This window comes from Ceratotherium simum, chromosome 13 (genome assembly GCF_057802395.1).
Source record: "Ceratotherium simum simum isolate JZ-2026a chromosome 13, ASM5780239v1, whole genome shotgun sequence".
Classification (NCBI taxonomy): Eukaryota; Metazoa; Chordata; class Mammalia; order Perissodactyla; family Rhinocerotidae; genus Ceratotherium; species Ceratotherium simum.
In genome coordinates, this window is record NC_141912.1 from 51,655,489 (window position 1) to 51,676,529 (window position 21,041).

Genomic DNA, 21,041 nt, shown 5'->3' on the forward strand with positions numbered 1-21,041 from the left:
AATGCCTATGTGGTGAGATGAAGTGAGGTGAATGATGCAGGCATTGTGACCTAGAGTTCTGGAGCCATGGAGCAAGGCAGCGAGAGATTTCACCAAGCTATTCAGAACACATGCAATTTAAAACTTATAAATTGTTTATTTCTGGAATTTTCCATTTGATATTTTTGGACAGAGGTTCACCGTGGATAACTGAAACCACTGAAAAAAACCATGGATAATGTGGGACTACTGTATCTCCATTGGCTAGCATGGTGCCCAATAAATGTTCACTTTGTAAAATAATGTAGCCAGGAAGATGGAGTAGTAAAGAGTGACCAGTGAACATGAGTTCTGTTTGCACCATTTTCCTTAACTCTCCATGTAACCTCCAAGAACCATTAAAAATAAAATAACTCTCCAACGCATAGAAACAGACAGTGGAATGGTGGTTGCCGGAGGGGGGGAGTGGGAGAAAAGGGGAGATGTTGGACAAAGGGTACAAAATTTCAGTTACAAGATGAATAAGTTCTGGGGCTCTAATCTACAGCGTGGTGACTATAGTTAACAATACTGTGTAGTATACTTGAAATATGCTAAGAGGGTAGATCTTAAATGTTCTCACCACAAAAACAAAAAGAAAGGTAACTATGTGAGGCGATGGATGTGTTAACTAACCTTGTTGTGGTAATCATTACTCAATAGATACATGTATCAAATCATCACATTGTACACCTTAAATTTGTACCATGTTATTTATTGATTATATCTCAATAAAACTGGGAAAAAATTAATATCACCAAGACCACACACACACAAAAAAATAGTAATGAAATAACACTAACACTTGCACTCTGATGATGAAATATGGAAAACACATGACAGGTATATAGAATTTCAAAATCTTTAAGGCTACAAGGTCCGTGAGTACAAGCTAAGACTGGAAATGAACACAAAGTATTTTTCAATCATTAATACTTTATTATATTAGTCCTTGATATATTATTTTTCTCCTGAAATTTTATATAATTAATACATCATAAATATATGGACAACTTCCTTACAAACATAAATATCAGGCCAACCTCATCTATACTTAGTGAATGATTAATAAACATGAACTAGATCCTTATCCCCATCCTTCCCAGCCCACCTCATCCTGCACAGCCCCTCTCACACCCTCCTACATTGTGGTTATATTTTCGGTGTTTTCATGCACATGGAACAGAGGCCCACTTTACCAACAGAGCTCCCAGGGAATGACAGTGTATCACAGTGACTGCATGGCTAGGAGATGGTCATCAGAGCACATAAAGAGAGTGGGCCAAGGGCTCCTGCGTTCTCCTCCACCCATTCTCAGGGGGTTGGGGCATTGGAAGATCACAGGACTATATTAGGATTCTGAAGCGCCCTGGAGAGTTAATGCTATATCTAATACAGAGCTTTGAGAATTCCATGCAAATCTTATTGAGAGTCCTATGAAGGGGAGAGAACTAAGGACCGCACAGGACTTGCCGCTGAGTGCTCGTTAAGGAGTGGCGTTTCTACAGCCTCTTCAGTGGAGCAGCCGTGCGGCACTCAGGCATTTATATCTTGAACGATGGGGGTGACGCAGGTGCAGCCAACAGTCACCTGCACCTTCTCCAGCCGGAAGGAGCCAGGGCAGCCCTTGGACTCCCTCCGGAGGATCAGGAACTCTTGATGGATGGGAACGGAGTTCATAGTGTGGTCTTCCTTCCCCTGGGCATCGACACAGCCCAAGTACCTGCACTGGGCCTCTACAATCTCAGAGGGGAACCGGTTGGGGTCCCGGGTGATGCTGTGGGAAAAGCAGGCAAAAGAAGATGATGAGACAAGGGAGGGGAAGAAAGACAAAGGATGAGAGCCCTGTAGCACTGGTGCTCATATGCAGGGAGGCAGTTCTGAGCAACTCAGGGCTGCAGCGCAGGTTCTGGAGCAGACAGCCTGGATTCATATACCGCCCGCCCTCTGGCAGGTGCTTAACTCCCTAAGCCTCAGTTTTCCTCAGCTATAAAATGGGGGTTCTCATATACCTCTCTCACGGGATTGTTAGAACATTCAGTGACACAAATGTGTATGGAGCACCACACTGTAAAACGTTGTATTCAATAAATGTTGGATCTTTTAGTTTCTTTTTCTTTATATTGTTATTATTATAATTATTATTCATCCTTTGCTTAAAAATTAAACATTGCTAGTAGGTCTCTCAATATACAGTCTACAAAGCCTGCTGCTTGGAAAAGAAAAACAAATCCCCAGAGCTTTGTGAACCCGATGCCTTCTCTCAATTTCTCCCCCCAGAGCCTCCTCTGCCCGGAGGCTTAAAGGCAGCAAAGCCAACTTGCCACCATACACACTCCCTTCACATGGGAGGCAATGCAAGCAGTCCCAGAGGCACTTCTCTGGAATCTGTTTTCATGCTTATATTTGGAGTACATAGATGAGTGCTTAGTATTCCAAGAAGCTACACATAAGACAGAAATCACAAGACCATACCCTGAACATCCCTGCCCAGCATCCCGCTTCCTAAACCGGCCTTTCTCCTCCACTCCGCTCTCCTCCCTGCTCCTTGAAGACTGATGTCTTATCTGAGCAGGTCTCTCTAAACCGACTTTCCTGGTTCTCACTTATCCCCATGAAGAAATAATTATGTGGGCTGCTTCAAACAGCCCTCTCTTCCAACACAGAGAGTTTGCAAATTCCAATGTAGGGCTGCGTGAAGCAAAAAAAGGCAGAGTCGAGAAGTTGGAAGCAAAATAGGACCTTCAACCATAGAGGAGGACCTAGCCCAAAAAGCAAGAAAAATGTGAGTTCCCAGGTAAAGTGGGATTTCTGGTTTTAGGAGTGGATGTGAGGGCTTTTATTTTTTCTATATTTTGCAAATTTTCTACTTTATGATTAGAATAAATTAACATATTTTTCAAAAGTGAAGATCAATCTCCTTTGCACTTACTTGTAAACCCAGGGGGAGCTGGAGCGGTTCTGGATGTCACGTGAGCTGGAAAAACCCTTGTTTTGATTGATGAGGCGAACGTCAACCCTCACAAAATGGTCCTCCAGAGGAGGGCAAGAGGCTGCTTTGGGGTTTGTCCTAGCTGCCACCTCCCTCAGGAGGGTGAGCCCTAACATCAGGAGCAGCAGGGACTTAACCTGGAAAAGAAGGGAGGATGCAGGTGGTTAGGGACTCAGGTGTCACTTGCTGGCAAGAGACATCCATGCTTTAGCTGAACTCAGCAGTCCTGGTCTTTTATGGGATCAGGGATTCTCTCTGAACTTTGGATCCTCACCTGGAAATGGGAATAGTCATACATGAAGATATCAGGTACCAACTGAGAAGGAAACACATTAGAAACTTTTACCATCTAGCACTCAAGCAGCATTTCTTTATGGTCTGGAAATGCAGTATTTGTGTTCATGTCAGATCTACACCTATTCGACTGTAAGTTCCCACAGGAGAACATGTCATAGAATGGGTATTCCATAAATACTTTCTGGATGAATGAAAGAGTGGGTGATTAAACGAATGAACAAAATAACACAGTTAAATTAACCATGTAGGTAAGCTCAACGTTTTATGAAAAACACTATGCAAAACCAACTACAGCAAAGTTCCAATTATCCATACTAATTGAAAGAAGCAGGAACATTAATGATGCACAACAGAGAACATGGAAACTATTTCTCCTTAGCTCTGGAACATATATTTTTTATACTTATATTGAAATATCGGTTTATCTGGTATTACAGGAATGCACAAAGAAAGAAAGAGCTCTGTGAAGACCTAACTGAAATAAAAGAAGAGCTAAAAATCTGTCTGGCTTCCCTTTGTCACAACCGTGCTTTGCTCAGCCCATCACCATTGACCTTTCCCGGGGATGGACAAGGCCCCTCACTGGCTCTTAACATGATGCAGAACGAGAGCTGAAGCTGAGTTGCTTTCATTCTCTGGGCTCACTGCTGTTCAGCCTCACACCCTCCATGAGTTAAGGTAGGGAAGGTGACTAGAAATGTTGGTTTAAAGGACCTCCTTTTTATATTTTGCAGATGCTGGTGGCAAGAAATCATAAGAGCGAGCAAAAAGGTCGTGGTGTCAACTTACTCCCAAGGTAGCTGATGCTGAAAAGAAGTTGAAAGCAAGATTGACCCAGATAAACCCGAATGAGGCTGATTTGCCTTCAGATAATCAGCAATCACCAAGTTCATCTCGCACAATCATTAATTCATTCAACAACTCTTTCTTGTCTCTATAGTCCAGTGATTCAGGACACGGGCTCAGGACTCAGATGTCCTGGGTCCGCAGCTCAGTTCCGGGACTCTTACGAGCTGCAACTCAGTTTCCTCCACCAGAAATGTGATGGTTAAATGATATGACCCATATAAAGCATGAAGGGCACTGCCAGCACACTGTAAATTTTCAACACAGGTGACTATTATTAAGTCGACATTGTGCTAATGATACACAGTGGACAGGAAAGATGTGGAATTTGCCCTCATGCACTTTCTGACTAGACAAAGCACTATGAAGTTTTCAAAAGTGAAAGGATGCCTGCTTAGACCAAGGGGTCCTTAGCTAGCCTCTCAAGCCTACCAGTCACTCCCTTAGGTTTCTTAAGTAAATTCTTCGTGTTGTCTTTTTCCTCTTCTGTATTATCACATTCACTGAATCATTTCTAATTTTCATTATCAAAACTTTAAAGTAACTGTACTTCAGGGTCATAGGATTTAGCAATAATTACCAGGCTTCTAATGAGTCATTATTATATTCACTTATATTCTTCGAGTATTTTAGAAAACACTTTCACATCTCTTTAAACACTGGATTCTCACAACTACCCTGTGGGGTAGGTAGAGCTAGTATTAATTATCCTGATTAGACAAGTGAAGGAGTTGTGTCTGACAGGCAACAAATAACTGGGTTGGGTTTACCAGGCTGTTGGTGCCAGTGGTCAGTGCTATTGCTACTGAAGATCATTGTCATCATTATCAACATAGAGCCACTTCCAGTGTTTGATCTTGGCTTTGTCTCACTAAGGAGCAAGCATTTTCAGCAATGTGACAACTGTCTTAGAATTGTATGGGTGTTGTCAGTCACGTGGGCCTCCATTAGGAAATCAGATGATGTCTGCAAATCGCTCTAGTTTGCTCCACAAAGCTGATGATCTGAAACTGCAGTTTAGTGGTTATGCAATACCAACCAGCGTCTCTCATTGGGTTCTTGCTGGTTCTTAAGTATGATATATACAGCACTTCTTCTCTGAGAGGTTCAGAGTATTTTATAGATGAATTCTTACATGCCACCTATGAGGCAGATAAACAGATATCACTCCCAATCTGTAAAATAGGGAACAGAGGCAAGAAAACACACCAGCTGAAGGTGGGTGGTGTTGAGACACCAACATTCTCAGCCCAACTGTACACTTCACTCTATGTGAGCTCCTAAGAGACCATCTGAACCTCTGTCTCCTGAATCTGTCTGTGATTTGTGTCCACCCCTATGTAGGAATGTGCTCCAGAACCTGCCAGCTCCTAAGTCCACAAGAATTTGCCCCAGCTACTTACTGAGTATGTCCTATCTGCCAACACCTCCCAAGTCCCAATCCTATTCTAATGTCCCTTGCACTGTCACGTTTCTTGCTGATAATCCAACAGATTTCTTCAAAGAAACCAGAAATAGAAATGGCATTAGAGCACACAGCTATCCAACAGATTTTTTGGACACGATGGCTTTAAATTCAGAACACATCACAGAGGTGAACACTGTTATTTGGTGCCAGTAAACCTACATTCATGTCCCAGTTCTTGTGTGTACACTACCTGATGATTGAATTGTTGTTCATTTGTGTAATGGGGAAAGTAGTCCCAATCTACTTCACTGGGTTGATGAGAGTCTCAGAAGTAAAAATAATAATATTATTAATATTAATATTTAACACATTGAATGCTTTCTCTATCCTTATTGGTTGTCGTATGAAAATGGTCAAGTTACTAAAAACTATGCATGAGTAGATCTGCTATTTCAGAGTATAGATTTAGTCATTCTCAATGATGTTAATTAATCCCCCCAAAAACCCCATAAGGAGGATGCCCTTATTATTCCCCTATACAGACAAGGGGATTAATAATACACAGAGCCACTAAGTAACTTACCCTAAATCCCACAGTTAGTAAGTGGGAGCCAGATCTGTCTGACTTCAAAGTCTATGCCCCCTAAATACTGCACCTGGCTGCATTTCTTGTCATCTCTAAAACAGTATATAAATATAACTTAGTATTATCATCACCATATGTCATGACTTTTTATGCAATCCAAGCTCTTTTAAGTTGCATGGTTTGTAAATGGAGAAAAAAAAAGAGGGATTATTTAAGCCAGTAATATGATGAGTGATTTGCCAAGCCCTGTTTTTAAGCTCCTCTATATCAAATTCTTCCCAGGTCTTAGCTGACTCCTACCAGGCAAGATTCTAGACCCAGGGGAGGCAGATTTCCATCACACTAACATTCATCTCTCCTCCAAGAGGAATGAGACAATGCAAAAATAACCAGCTGTCAGATATGTGGCAAATTTCCCTCCTCTAGGAGCTGTCCATAGTTCATCCCTGGGTGGTTTCACTTCCTCCCTCCAGGGCACTCCTCGTCTACCTGCAGTCTTGGAGGAATCATTAAACCTCTCAGGGCTCCAGCTTTCTTGGTTAAAATATAATATATGTACATATCCTAAAATGCTGGCTAAGCTCTCACATGAGATAAGTTTTAGGCCAACCTAACTCTATAGTGGTGACCACAGGAATGATCACGCCCAGATTGTGATACCAAGAGCTGCACAACAGACACCAACTATGCAAAAGCCATCAGAGTGAGTTATGTTTTGCACCTCATCATAACTTCTAGCTAATTTTTCTTTTTCTCCACGAGAAAGGGGTCAAAATTAAAGTCAGCTCTGTTTTTTAAAGAAATGACCCCAAAAGAGACCCCCAACAAGCCTAATCTCTTAGAAATCTGCTTTTCTGAAATCCTAACTATGACCATCCCTAACAGGAATTATTATTACTACTCACCATGGCTGTGCCGTGCAGTATGATCATTGTCGTTCTGCTCTGGTCACCTGCTTTGTGCAGAAGCTCTTTCCGTGTTGTGTCACCCTGTGTTTGCTGTGTTGTGTCAGTGAGAGTACCTGTCGTTTTATAGCAATCACTGCCCTTGTTTCGATTGACCTGCTTACTGTCTAAGTTGTGGTTGCCCCAGAGTTACTGACGAATGTAGTTTTTTTTTTTTTTCTATTCTACTTCCTGAAGGTGAATCAAAAGGAGACCCTAAAAAGGGATGATGGAAAAAAGACCAAATCTTCCTTTTCTCATACCCCACTTCCACCCCCATTGCCCTCAAATTAGAGCAAAATTCTTAAATAATTTACTGCAGAGATGAGCCAAGTTATAGACTGCCGTCATGATCTTGCATGTTCTTCCACAAATGTCTAACTGGTGTCACGCACTGAATGTTCTACTTTCCAGTCATGCAATATGAACCGTGATTTAAGTCATCCTTAGAAGAGCCTTGGTATTAAATGAGAGGACTGTCTTTTAGCTCCATTTTATGAATGACAAAACAAAACCAAAGAAATGAATGACATCAGTGAGGGATTCAGAAATTACACCCCCAGGTAGTTTCGTGGTCTCACTGAACTAATTCTGTTTTAACCTCATGCTTAAAATCCTACTGATGCTTAATAAATAATCATTATTCATACAACATATAAATGACCATTATCTTGGTTATCCCTGATTAAGGATTTTTTCTAACCAAAATGAATTAGCAAGTAGAACCTTTAAATTGCTCAGTAATTTTTTATCTCCATTAAGATCAGGCAAAATTACACATGCTCTTTTTAAAAGGCAGGACACATTCTAGCAGGGTAAGGTTACGTTCCTCTATCACAATGTGTTTGAACAACTTTTCTCCACTTTATTTAAATGAAGGAAATAAGAGGAAGCAGCCCTTGAGTTCATTGGAAGGCCCTCTAAGATTGATCAAAATTCTTCTGTGGTCATGAGCCTTTCATCCACGTTACTCCTCTCCATGCCTGTGGATTCTTCTGTGCACCTCTCCTCTGGAACAATCAGAAGTTTAACTCCTGTAAGAAGACTTCCTTGAATCATCCTCCCAGGCATCATTCTCTTCCTCACTACCTCTGTGTTCATATTTAGTCTACCTCACACTTGTTTATATGTTTTAGGGTGGTTCTCTGGGGTCTTCATGGACTTGGGGTAACTTCAGTTCCCCCCCGATAATCTCTATCAGCCTCTTTCTCTAAATATACACCCCCAAATATGCAATCTAAATTAAAAGTGTGTTTTACATGCATACACAGATTCAAGATAAGTCCCCTAGCCAGAAATTCAGAGCCTTGGAAGGTTGGGGAAAAAAAACTATTTTTATTCCCCAAAAGCAAAAGATGAGATTGAAAAAGACTTTGAGGAAGAAATGCCCAGTAAAACCTTTCAACAAAATAAATTTCCTACGGGCAAGAATCGAAATGAAGCATCTCGTAAATCCTTTCAATTGTATAAAAGGACTCAGAACAAAGAGTACAGTTCTAGTAATCTACCATTAAATCAGGAGAGGGAGAAAGAGTTGTAGGAATGAAAAAGCAAAGAAATAGAGATGTTCTGGGAATTATGACACAAAAAGAATCTATTTAAATAAGAAATTTACTAAGTTTTTGAAAAAGCTCTCAAAATTAGTCACGAACCAACTCTTAGTCCCCTAACCATCTAGGAACAGGAACCAAGCCCTCAGGAAGGTATAGTCACCAACACCATTTCAGATGTGGCCAAAGAGATTATTAGGAAAAAACCTCTGGGGATGGAGGCAGGGACCACAAAGAGTCCCTAGGAAGTGGGCCTCTCTTAAGAAGCAGAATCAGGGTCTGATCAAAGAATATTCCATATGCCCTGGCTATGGGATCTCCACAATGTCAGCCAAGCAGGATTTCAAGGGTGCTACAGACCAAAATTACTGTGCCTCTCCCGTTCTCTCTCTTTACAAATGGAAGTGTTTTTTGCTATTCTCCTGCTTCTATTCTACCCACTCAGACCTTACATAATGAGCTATAGTCTACCATTTACAAATCCTGAACTTTGAGTTAGATACTCTGATAGGATGGGCCTTTGGGGCTCTCCCATGAGGAGTGGCTGAGGAGGCAAAGAGAGTGCACCAAGTATTTGGCGACCAGAAGAATGGACTATGGTACACATCACTAATGATCACCAAAATGCTGCTCTTCTCTAATTCCAGGAACCTGGAGGATTGTACTCCTTTGCCTCCTTGCTATGGTCTTGCATTGGCCAATGAAACGTGAGTGGAAAGTGAAGTGTGCCACTTCTAGGCAGAAGAATCTAAAACCCATGTATCCTTCTCCATGACCTCTCTTCGCCTGCCTTGGGGATTGTGGCAATACGTGAGGAAATGATGGCATAGTAAAAGGGTCTGGATCTCTGAGAGAGGACAGTGAGCTGAGCCCCCCTGCTGACCTACAGTGGACATGTCAACACGACCAAGAAATAAGCCTCTGTTCTTGCAAACCTCTGCAATTCCGGGATTATTTGTTACTGTTGCATATCCTAGTCTAACTGACTGACAGAGACATTAAATAATTTTATAGGCTTTTCTGTTTAATTTTACTTTTTCTCAGAGCTCTGACTTCTCATTAAAATAGCCAAACAACATTATCATATACTAGGCTTAAGGAATATTTATAAAGAATTGAATGCAAAAAGTGAACTATCATTCTCTGTCTTATTCACTAGACAAAAGCTATTAGTATATAATTTACTGTAACCTCAGTCTTATCTCCAAATGATATAAAACACTTTTTTCTAATTTCCCTGAACATTTATTTCTGTTAGGGATAAGAGTTAAGAACATGAGGTCAGAATGGTCTCAAGGCATTATGGCTTTCATACCCAACCTCCAAACTTCTTGAAAATTTTCTCCCCCTCAAGCACAAATATTCTTCCTCTTCTTAGGCTATTCAAACTGGTTAAATATACGGTTTCTTTGCCTTTTTAGTCCCTAAATCTCCTAGAAAGTCCATGTCCCATTCCCTTTCATAACCCTACCTCTCTATCCCCTGTTGAAGAAAAACAAACTGTGCTAACATGACACCATCTGTCACTGTAAAGCTACAGACCCCACCAACTCCACATAATCCTTTGTTTTCTCCTTTTAATGTAAAAGACTATTTCCAGTTTCAGGATTCTTTGCACCTGTTAATTCAGTTTTACCTATTTGTTTGAGTTAAATATTCAAACCCATGATGTACTTGCTAGAATTTCCATAAAATCACACTCCTGAGCAATCAACTCTTTTTTTTAAAGGTCAACATATTTTCACATGAAAAGATTTTTACGAACAAAGCAATTTTACTTTTGGTTTAAACACTAGAGAGAATTCATTATAATAATTATTTGTCACATGAAAATACTGTGCCAGGGTCTTCAGATGCTGATGTTTGTGGGCATCAGAATTACTTGGGGTTTAGGTCAACAAAGGATAAAAATCGCAGAAGCCCTCCTTTCCCTTCTCTCTCTCCGTAACTATCTCAATATCTTTCTTTCTTTCTCTCTCTCTGTGAGTGTGTGTGTGTGTGTGTGTCTGTCTGTCTGTCTGTCTGTCTGTCTGAAAAAGAATACAATTCCTGATCTTCTAATGAAACAATGAAGAACCCATGTAAAGAGTTGCAGGGAAGAGAGAAGAAGGAAGGGTATTGGAGGCAAAAGCTGAAAAAGAAGAAAGTAAGAAGACTTAGGAAAGGAGTGTTCCCAGAGTGCTGTGTGACAATCCTGGGTGGGATAGGGTTGAGGTCACTGGAGAAAGTTCCAGATCCGAGGAGGGACCATTCAATTCTGAATCTATTCTATGGACCGTAGAGGGTTTTTGCACCCGAGTTTTGTCTCCTTGTTTACAAAAACACCATTTATTAAACACCCACTTTGTGCCAGTCACTGTGCTGGGTACTGAACATGGGTAAGAAGAAGAAAAATGAAAGCACTGTCCAGAAAAGAGGACAATGACCATGACAGTTTCCTCCAAGCGGGAGTGCCATGAACTTTATGTCAGACCAAGACAGCACCTCTGTTTTGGAGAAAAGTTTCCTTGGGCTCTGAGGAAGCACAAAAATAGAGCCTATCTCTATGCAGGGTAAATAAAAAGAGGGAAATTCTATTCTTCCAGGGTAGAGACAGAGAGAAATTGCTACACATACAAACAATAGGAATTTGAGTTATCCCTGGAGAGAAGAGAAAATGGAGAGAGATGCCGGTAAGAAACTTCAGTAGTTGACGTGGCAGGAGAACTGTAAAGAATCAAAAGCCTAGTATTCAAGTGGTTTCCATGTCTACGTTGAACTTTAATCCTCTTCCATTATTTCCACGTCTAAAATAAAATGTTTTACATACGAAAGAGTCCTATTATGTTTACACAGCAGCAAAGGGATGTGGAGAGAGAACAGCAGCCTCAGAAGGGGAGGCAGCAAGAAGGGATCAAGCAAGAATGTGGAATGAGAAAGTAAGCACCATCCCCCACCATCACCACCAGCTGGAAGGGCCTTTTGGCTCCAAGTTTGATCCTGGGACCAGCAGCATCCTTCTCGCTTGCCAGCACCTAGAACCTTGTTAAAAAGGTAGCGATCTCGGTTGATGGATGTTAACTAGAATTATTGTGGCGGTCATTTTGTAATATATACAAATATCAAAACGTTGTACACCTGAAACTAATATAATGTTATATGTCAATAAAAAAAAAGAAAAACAGGTGAAGAAAACAGTTTACAGTAGAAGAAATAAACATCGATAATAAATTCATGAAAAAAATAGTTTAACCTCAAGAGTAATGAAAGTAATGCAAATTAAAATAGGATACTATGTTTAGCCTACCAAATTGGTAGAGATTTTTAACCATGTGTTATTAATAGGAGAATAGGAAAAAGGCACACTTTCAGGTATTCAGCGAAGAGTGTATTGGTACAACTTTGTGTAAAACATTTAATAATATGTAGCGAAAACCAAAAAAAAGTGTTCTAGCCCTGGGAATTGTTCTAAAGAAATAGAGATGCGTCCCAAGATCCACATACAAGGGTATTCAGTGGGAAAAATTGAAAACACCCTGGATTTCCCAACAGTGGAGTAATGGTTAAGTAAATGTTAGCATGCATATATGAAAGAATCTATGCAGCCTTCAGAAATTGTTTTCCAAGAAAATTTAATAACTTTAAAAATAGCTTTGTTGTAACATTTCTTGAAAATATCAAGAAACAGTTCTTCATGTAAAGCATTACCTTACTTTGATGTAAATAGATATATACACACTATGTATAGGTATATGTATATATAAATATAGGTGTAAGTATGTGTGTATATGTGTAAATGTACACTCACAGAAAAAAAACCTGAAAATATATGCAAAAAAAAACAAAAAAGTAGCATCTTGGGCTCCCACCCTAAACCTACTGAATCAGACTGCATTTTCACAAGATCCCCATGTGATTGGTAGCACATGAAAGTTTGGGATGCACTGCTTCACGAAATATTTAAAGAAAGTGCAAGCCTTCCCATAAAATTACAGCAGGGCTCACTAGATGCATTACGTTTTCTGAAACTGAGAACTTGATTGAGTCCAGTACCTTGAAAAGCGATTGGGACAAGAAAACTCAGAGCTGCACTCCCTGTGGCTAAGAACCACACCTGTTCTCCTGCTCTGGAGGGTTGCTTGGCCAGGGCAGGGATGAAGAGAATGACGGGAGAGGGAGGTTGTCCTGAGTCAACCTTCAGCAGCAGCCGCTTTGGGTTGACCTAACCGAGCTACCCACAGGCTTGCTACAAACAGCTCAACTTTCCTGCAGACTTTCACTGACTCAGCAGCCAAGCTGACTTCCTGCAGTGAGATGGATGCAATTAGTCAACATACTACCGGAATGCCAATGCCTGGGGAAGGCCCGGATGAGTGTCTGTCGAAGGATGTCGAATTTTCCTGGCTTCCTTCCACCAAAATTTCTCCTCAGTTTGTTTCTACCAGGGTCATCCAGGAACCAGGGATCGGCAACATTTGCTCCTGGACTTCCTCCCTTGTCATCACGCTGACGACCAACAAAGTTCTGGGGTGGTGAGTTGGGATGGCAAGCCTAGCCCGGAAAGATGACCTTGCACTCTGTCCTTGCTTCTACAGAAAATTGTCAATTCCTTAGACATTTTCCCAAACCTAATGCATGGCCGCTGTCTAGTTTATTAAAGAAAGTCACCTTCCCAAACTTTACACATAAGGTAAACTCGTTTTTCAGCTTCTGCTGCACAAAAACATTTTGTATTTCTGAGCCTGAGCCCTCTCCAAGCCAGTTCCTGTTCCTGGAAAGACCATTCCAGTTCTCTCTGCTCATTTAGATTCTACGCAAACTCCTAGGCTCTTCCACAAAATCCATCTCCTCTGACCCGAGCCCATCTGTGTCTTTCTTTTTTCTGAAGTCTCAACTTACTCTCATGGCGTTTCACTTAATGATTCCTTAGAGACAACTTTTCTACTGTCCACTTGAACGGCTATTAGTATGTGCTTTGGCTTTTTAAATTTTCAAGTGTCTATTCCTAACCTGTTCTCTGGATCTTAAACTCTGCCAAGGACACAACTGTGACTTCTGCTTTTTTATGTTCCCACCACTCCCACACCCCTAGGAAAATATTCTACCCATAGCTGGTGCTCAATATTTATTCACTTGGTTTGATTTAATTTGATGTTGATACTAGTTTGATTCTTCTTCCACATAGTTTTTTGCTAATGAAGGGGATCAGAGTATGCCATCACAAAACATGCCACTTTGGCATAAGGATTCTTTTAAACTGAAGACAATTAGAAAGAGTAGACTCGGGGCTGGCCTTGAGGTCTAAGTTAAGTTTGGTGCGCTCCACTTCGGTGGCCCGGCTTCGGATCCCAGACGTGGACCTACACCTCTCATCAGTGGCCATGATGCAGCGGCAACCCACATACAAAATAGAGGAAGACTGGCACAGGTGTTGGTTCGGGGCTAAACATTTGAGCTAGCAAAAAAAAAAAAAAAAAAAACGCGTAGACTCAGAAAAAGCTATCTGCCCTTCCAGTCTAAAAGCAGGACATAAATTTCCCTTTGTAAAGTGTCCCCCTCCTTTGCCCCTATCTCTTAATTATGGAAAACAACTCTTATTAATGGAGAAGACACCAACTTGAGTCTGCATAACAAATACTACTCAATAACCCTTATCTTTCATTAGTTTCCTCCACATATTTACCTTCCCACAATTTACTTCCCTTAGAAGTTTAGACCCCTTCCTTCCTTTGTCCAGTTACTTCTCTATAATTTATCACTCCTTGTTAAAATGGTATATAAGCCTCTGGGTCTAACCACTTCTTTGGGTCTTCTACCAAGGCCTCTGTATGCATATGTAATAAACCCTTTCTCCTGTTAATCCGTATTTTGTCAATTTAACTTGCAGGGCCCCAGGTACTGACCCTAAGTGAGTGGAGGAGAAAGTTTCCCCTCCCCTACCTTACCTTCAATTCCTAATAGATCAGGTGGGTTATCCTAAAAATTATTATTTAAATGGAAATATTTTGGAGAAGAGAAAACTTACAGATGTAGAATATTCTTTTCAAATATTTGGAAGATTTTTAAAAGGGAGAGAGATTGGACTGTGACCAGAAGGTCATACCAAGGCTTGATGAACATGTGGTAGTGACATTCCAGAGGGCAACGGCACCTCAGGGGCCTGTTTGGACTGGACCACCTCCAAAGTCTCTTCCAACTTTGGGATCCCATGAAAACCAAAAAAAAGGTACTGATATTTTAATTAAACCATACCTGTAATCTCAGTCTTGGGAGTAGGGGTGTGTGTGAGTGCACACGTGTGTGAGTGTGTTAGTGTGTGCACATGTGGGTGGATAGAGTAATGTATCTTCTGTTCTCTTCAGCTTTTTTCTTCTTCCTGTGGAAAGCAATGACTCCACATGCTAAAAATGCTAAGTGTCATAACTGTATGTTTCCCGTGCAGATCCAGGTTAAGAAGAGAATAAACTGGGAGGGAATAGGAACAGAGAGAGAACACTGAAACAACCATACTTCTGGGAAATGTGTCACCTTCGCTCCTGCGTGGGACTCACTCAGCAAGATGAATCTAGGGTTCTCTTAATTTTCATAGAAACATTGTGGAATAACAGGATGACAGGGTTTCCTGTGAGGGGCAGTTCTTCATCTTTGCAGGGGAGAAGGATTGAAGGGTGTGTGGAGGAGAAGGAAATAAAGAGAAAGGAGAGGGGAAGACATGGAAAGGAAAAGCGTGGCCTGTGAGAGCAGAAAGCAAGTGCTCCCGGTGTAGCAGACTCATTCCCTGCTCTCTCTGCTGCATCTGACCCAGGGGGAGATCAAAGGAAGGTGGATGGGGAAGGACATCAAGGAAAAAATAAAGACTCTGAGAAGGTTCTTGGCCACACAACTTATTTAAGTTGGAGGGAAAGCTTCCTGTAGATTGCACATGTCTATGTCAGTTACGCAGGTTTTATGCTAAGCAAATAACCCAGAGAAGAATGCCACTCCTGACTTTCTCATCCTGTGACATCTCTCCCACTTTACAGGTGCATGTGTCCAGAGCACCCTTTTGTCTAGCACCCAAATTAGCCATTAAGACAAGGGAGATATCTCTTTATCTTTGCTCCATCAGATTTCAGGAGCTGCATGCATCTTTAGAGATAATCTGGTCCAACCACCTCGGCTGATGATGGAGGTTGGATGGCTTTCCTACAGATAGCCTCTGGTGGAGCAGCCCAGCCTGAACCCAGGCCTTCTGACTCCCTCTGGTCTCCATTTGCAAATAAAGGGATCCCTCTCTCCAACTCTCCCAGGGCCATTTTTCTCTGCAGCAAAGTGCTGCCAAGGGAGAAAAATGATTACAATATTAATAGCCTTACATTGTGGATAAAGCCATATAGCTCACAGAGCATTTTCGTATACATTATTGTATTTGATTGTCACAACAATCCCATGAGGAAAAAATAATAAATCTCTCCATTTCATAGATTAAGAAATTGAGACTTAAAGAGTGCATGGGGCTGGCCCGGTGGCTTAGCGGTTAAGTGCGCGTGCTCCGCTACTGGCGGCCCGGGGTTCGGATCCCTGGCGCGCACAGACGCACCGCTTCTTCCGCCATGCTGAGGCCGCGTCCCACATACAGCAACTAGAAGGATGTGCAACTATGACATACAGCTATCTACTGGGGCTTTGGGGGTTAAAAAAAAAAAAAGGAGGAGGATTGGCAATAGATGTTAGCTCAGAGCCGGTCTTCTTCAGCAAAAAGAGGAGGATTAGCCCGGATGTTAGCTCAGGGCTGATCTCCCTCACAAAAACAAACAAAAAAAAAGAGTGCATGGAAGCTGTCCAAAGCCACACAGCTATTAAACAGCAGAGCTGAAATGCAAACCCAGGGCTTCTGATTCCAAGCCCAGAGAAGGAAAAAAAAACTTTCCCCAGATGCAGGCTGGAGAATATGTGAAAAACGATGCCCGGGACGTGGTGGAAAGGGGAGGGGATGTTAGAGGACCAGACTTGCAGAGTCAGCAGCCTTCTAAGTGATGTCTGCACTTGAGTCGGGACACCTGAGCGACTCTGCCTGTTCTGAAGATCATGACAAATGAACCTAGTCTTTGATTTTCTGATGCTGCATCCTTTTTTAGCCTTTGCACATTATCTTATACACATTTATCTGTGTATTAACAAGATAAATGGAAACAAGACCAGGCCAGCTGACTTCAATGACAAATTTTCACCTCCAGATCTCAAAGATTATGTAGTGGTGGAAAGTTGCCTTTTCTGTACTTGCTGTATGTTAACAGTAGGAAGAACTTTTAAACTGCTTCCGTAACTCTGAATTGCAAGTATCACTGAAGGTATTGAGTTAGAAGTGCATGGTAAGATCTTAAAAATAGACTTAAAAATCTTTATCAGACTAAATTTAGCAATTTTTTAAAAGATAGAGATGCAGATGATATCAAGTGTCAGCAAGGGTGTAGGACAAAGGGCTTACTTCCTATGTACATATGGGGATAAATACTGGTAATTTAGTGAAATATATGTAAAACTTTAATAATGTTCATATTTTTGGTCCAGCAATTACACTTCTAGGAAATTACCCTAAGAAAATATCCTAAATTATGCTAAGCAGGTGCCAACTATATAGACATAAAAACAGATGTATCCGGAAAAAAAAAACAGGATACATTTTCTCTGGGTAACTAGATTATAAATGTTTCTATTTACTTCTTATGGTTATTTTCTAGTATTTCTCTAATGAAAAGATACCATTTTTATAATAAGAAAAAATTATATTTGAGTTAAAAAAATTTTAAACAGGTTTCATAAGAGTGGAGTAGCATCATAGCACAAGATTTGTGAGATGATGTGAAACAGCAAACAGCAATCACTGCCAAATAAGCTTCCTTGCTTTTGTGGCAGATAGCCGAGATTGCTCCGAGAGCGTTACCAGCCATGCAGAGTCTTCAATTTCATCTCTGTACACTGGCACCCACAGACCTTGCCACACCGGGTTTACTCATAGATGTATCTCTGACCACCTCCAGCTCCCCAGAACACTCTCAGTCCTTTGAAGCCCTTTTAAGGGAACAGCACAGTATGGTGGTGAGAACACGGTAGTTAAGAATCCAGACAGCCCTGAGTTTGAATCTAGAGGCCACCACCTACTAGTTATGAGACCTTGGACAAATTATCTACCCTCTCTAAGCCTACTTCCTCTTCTCTACAATTGGGATAATAAAACCCACCTCACAAGATTACAGGGAAGATTTAATGAGATAGTCTATATGGTGCTTAGCACTTAACAAATGATAGCTATTAGCAGGCCACTCCTTCTCACCTGCCCCAAGGGTGCATGAAGAAGCTGTTTCTGGGAGTCAGTTTGCTTGGGAGCTTGGAACCCGTATGCAGACATGTGTCGCTTAACAACAGGGATACCTTCTGAGAAATGCATCATTAAACGACTTCATCATTGCGCAAACATAGAGTGTACTTACACAAACCTAGATGGTATAGCCTACTGCACATCTAGACTATATAGTACTAATCTTATGGGACCATTGTCATATATGCAGTCTGTCATTGACAGAAACGTTGTTATGCAGCACATGACTGTACAACATCTCTGTGTTAACTCTAATCTGCTTAGTTTTTATCATCCATTCGAGTTAAATGTGACATGTGAACACTTGCATTTCTTCTGCAGGATGGATTTTCAAAAATATGACTTTAAGTTTACAATTTCAAAAACATTCTTAGTCCCTAACCTCCTGCAGACTATTATTTATTAATCTCTATCTCAAATGCCTAACCTGTAACTTACTGACACCACTGGATATATTGTGAGGTGTCACATTTAAAACTGGTGTTAAAGTTCACCAAATATAAATTATAGTAGTTATATTAGGGTAGAAGATAATTTTTGTCCTGTTTTCCTAAACAATCCATGTTATGTTTTATGGCCTAGTGGTTAAGTTCAGCACGCTCCACTTTGGTGGCCTGAGTTCACTGGTTCAGATCCCGCGCGCAGACATACCCCACTCGTCAGCCATGCTTTGATGGTGACCCACATATAAAGAGAAGAAAGACTGGCACAGATGTTAGCTCAGGGCTAATCTTCCTCAAGAAAAAAAAAAAGAGGAAGATTGGCAACAGATGTTAGCTCAGGGTGAATCTTAGCAAAAAAAAAAAAAAAAAAGAACCTATGCATATAGTTAAATTCCAACTTCAGGCTACATTTTTGGAGATTTTATCCAGCGTTATTATAGCTCTCATTCAGGACTCCATCTGCTAAATGAAAAGAACAGCAGCACACATATGCAAGATGGCATGAGCTGACCTTTCTATGTCAAGGTTAAATGTTGGTACTTAAAGATAGGAAGGCTTAGACGAAAAGCACCTGCTGGGAGAACTATTATCAGAATGGTAATCTCAGCAGAGGCTTATATCCTCCTACAGGCTGTGGGAACATACTCAGGATTTAATAGTAAAAAATATTTAGAAAAAGCATTGAGAATCTTAATTCTCTCCCTTGAGGAAAGACTGAAGAGAATGAGCTAGGATTAGATGCTGGTTAATAATGGACCAGACAGAAACCAGTACTCATCACTGAGGCATCAGATCTAAAAAAGGAAGTGTACTAGGTTTATATTTCAGCAAATTAAAATGGAGTTAAACAAAAATTCATTTTGTTCTAAAATTTTTCTAGGAATTAAATAAAATCCCTTGAGATAATTGGAGACATCCTGGAGTTCTACCCACAAAATAAAGCAGCACAGACATCATTACCCTTAAAAAGGGATTTAACAAGATGATAGAAGACTCATTCTGACCTGCTGCCAAGTGGTGCCAGAGCTAACGTGTCTTGTGGGTAGAACTGACACTGGGGGTAAGAGTCACATGCATTACCAGAAGGGACCTCAGAGATCGCCTAGTTCAACCACCTCCTTTTCCAGGTAAAGAAACCAAGCACTTCCCTCTAAGGAAGTGGCTCGCCCAGGCTGGCACGTTAACTCAGCCACGTAACTGTCAGACAAGGAACTCAAATGAACACAGTGACCTTGCTTCCCAGTGCAGGGCTCATTTCCCTCTGCCAACTTTTAGCTCTCTGGAGAGATTTCCTGTGCAACCGGTGCAAAACACTCCACCTCCCCACTTCCCTACCTGTAAAGTAGAAGTGTGATACCTGGCTCCTGAGGAGGGGAGGGAAGAAGATGGCAGAGAAGGGGAAGACTGCATACAGAGCTGTTGTTAGAACTGAGTAGCCCAGGCAGCCAACACAGGTGACTCTTGCACCTGCCTTATTCCACTGGCCAAACCCTTTGAGTAGATGTCACCTCAGAAAAAGTCTGGAATTATTAGGGCAACTGGTATAGTTTGAAAACTCATGGAAAATGAGAAGGGGAGAACCTATGGATTCTTTGGTTTCTGGGAGCCTTTCTCCTCTTTACCTTCCTCCTCCATGTTGTCCTACTGACCCTACCTCACAGAGCTGTTGTGAGGATTGAGGTAACACTACCCACACCGGGCAGAAGATTTCAGTCCTTGCGAGAAGGCTTAAGAACCCACTGCCACAGCTGAAGGTAAAGGTCCTCCTTGTGAGAAGAGCTTGATTGAGATCCACACTGAGCAGAGGACAGGAACAGCAGGGAAGGGAACAGAGTTTGGGAACTCAACAAGGGGGAAATCATTTTAAATGGTTTTGATCAAAGGATCATTTTTTTAAAAACATGTATCAAAATGAATCTTAAACCTGCTCTTAAAGAGCCCATACACAGACTCACTCAACCCAGAAACCAGCACAAAAACACCAGATAGAAAACTGCATAGTCCATTGGTAAAAGAGATTCACTTACTAAGCTCAGAGCACGTCCTAAAGAGGCAGGAGGCAGCTGGGGCCATGACCTAGGGATGGAGACACTGGTGGCATCCATTACCGTGATCTAGCCCAGTTGTGCTGATACAGGTGATGGCAGGCACCATTTGGAATCCTTTCTTTAGTATGTTAGTGCAGGGGTCTGCCCCACCCACTACAGTGCCCAAGGCAATCAATCTCAGCCAGGCAGCAGGCGGCCCGCCCCAGGGACCAGCTCTGGCCTCCAGCAAGCCCACAGCGGGGCGTGTGGGCCCGCAGCAGACATGGGGCCCTGCTGTGGACATGTGGGCCTGTGGCAGACACGTGAGCCTGCAGCTGACTTGTGCTGCCGGCTATCATGGGGGCGGGGAGGGGAACTGCAGCAATTGTGTGCCCCCAGGCCTAGTAACCAGCCACAATGGGGGTCTGATTCACTTACCAGCAAAACTGCAGTAGTTGTGTGCTACTGACCTTGCAACCAGCCATGCCAGGGCCTTGCCACACCCAATAAAGTGCCCACAGCAGCCACACATAGCCAAGTCTCACAACCAGAAGGGCCAGCCTAGCCTACCAGTGTGCCTGCAGCAGTAGCAA

At 41.8% G+C, this 21,041-nt stretch overlaps 1 protein-coding gene across 1 annotated transcript; it reads right to left on the reverse strand.

Annotated features, from left to right (window-relative positions):
* Positions 1 to 1,510: 1,510 nt before the first annotated feature.
* IL17F (interleukin 17F) lies at positions 1,511 to 7,079 on the reverse strand. The gene is made up of 3 exons (XM_087437886.1): positions 7,053 to 7,079; positions 2,951 to 3,147; positions 1,511 to 1,795 (listed from the first exon to the last, which is right to left on the reverse strand). The coding sequence occupies exons 1-3, from the start codon at positions 7,077 to 7,079 to the stop codon at positions 1,555 to 1,557; spliced, it is 465 nt and encodes a 154-aa protein (XP_087294012.1). The 3' UTR covers positions 1,511 to 1,554.
* Between the last annotated feature and the right edge of the window lie 13,962 nt (positions 7,080 to 21,041).

Excerpts from the sequence above, each read along its gene's own strand:
- IL17F (XM_087437886.1), bottom strand. The coding sequence starts at position 7,079 with ATGATCATACTGCACGGCACAGCCATG. Across the intron at positions 3,148-7,052 it reads TACTGCACGGCACAGCCATG|GTTAAGTCCCTGCTGCTCCT; the intron begins GTGAGTAGTAAT and ends CTTCTTTTCCAG. Across the intron at positions 1,796-2,950 it reads AGCTCCCCCTGGGTTTACAA|CATCACCCGGGACCCCAACC; the intron begins GTAAGTGCAAAG and ends CTTTTCCCACAG.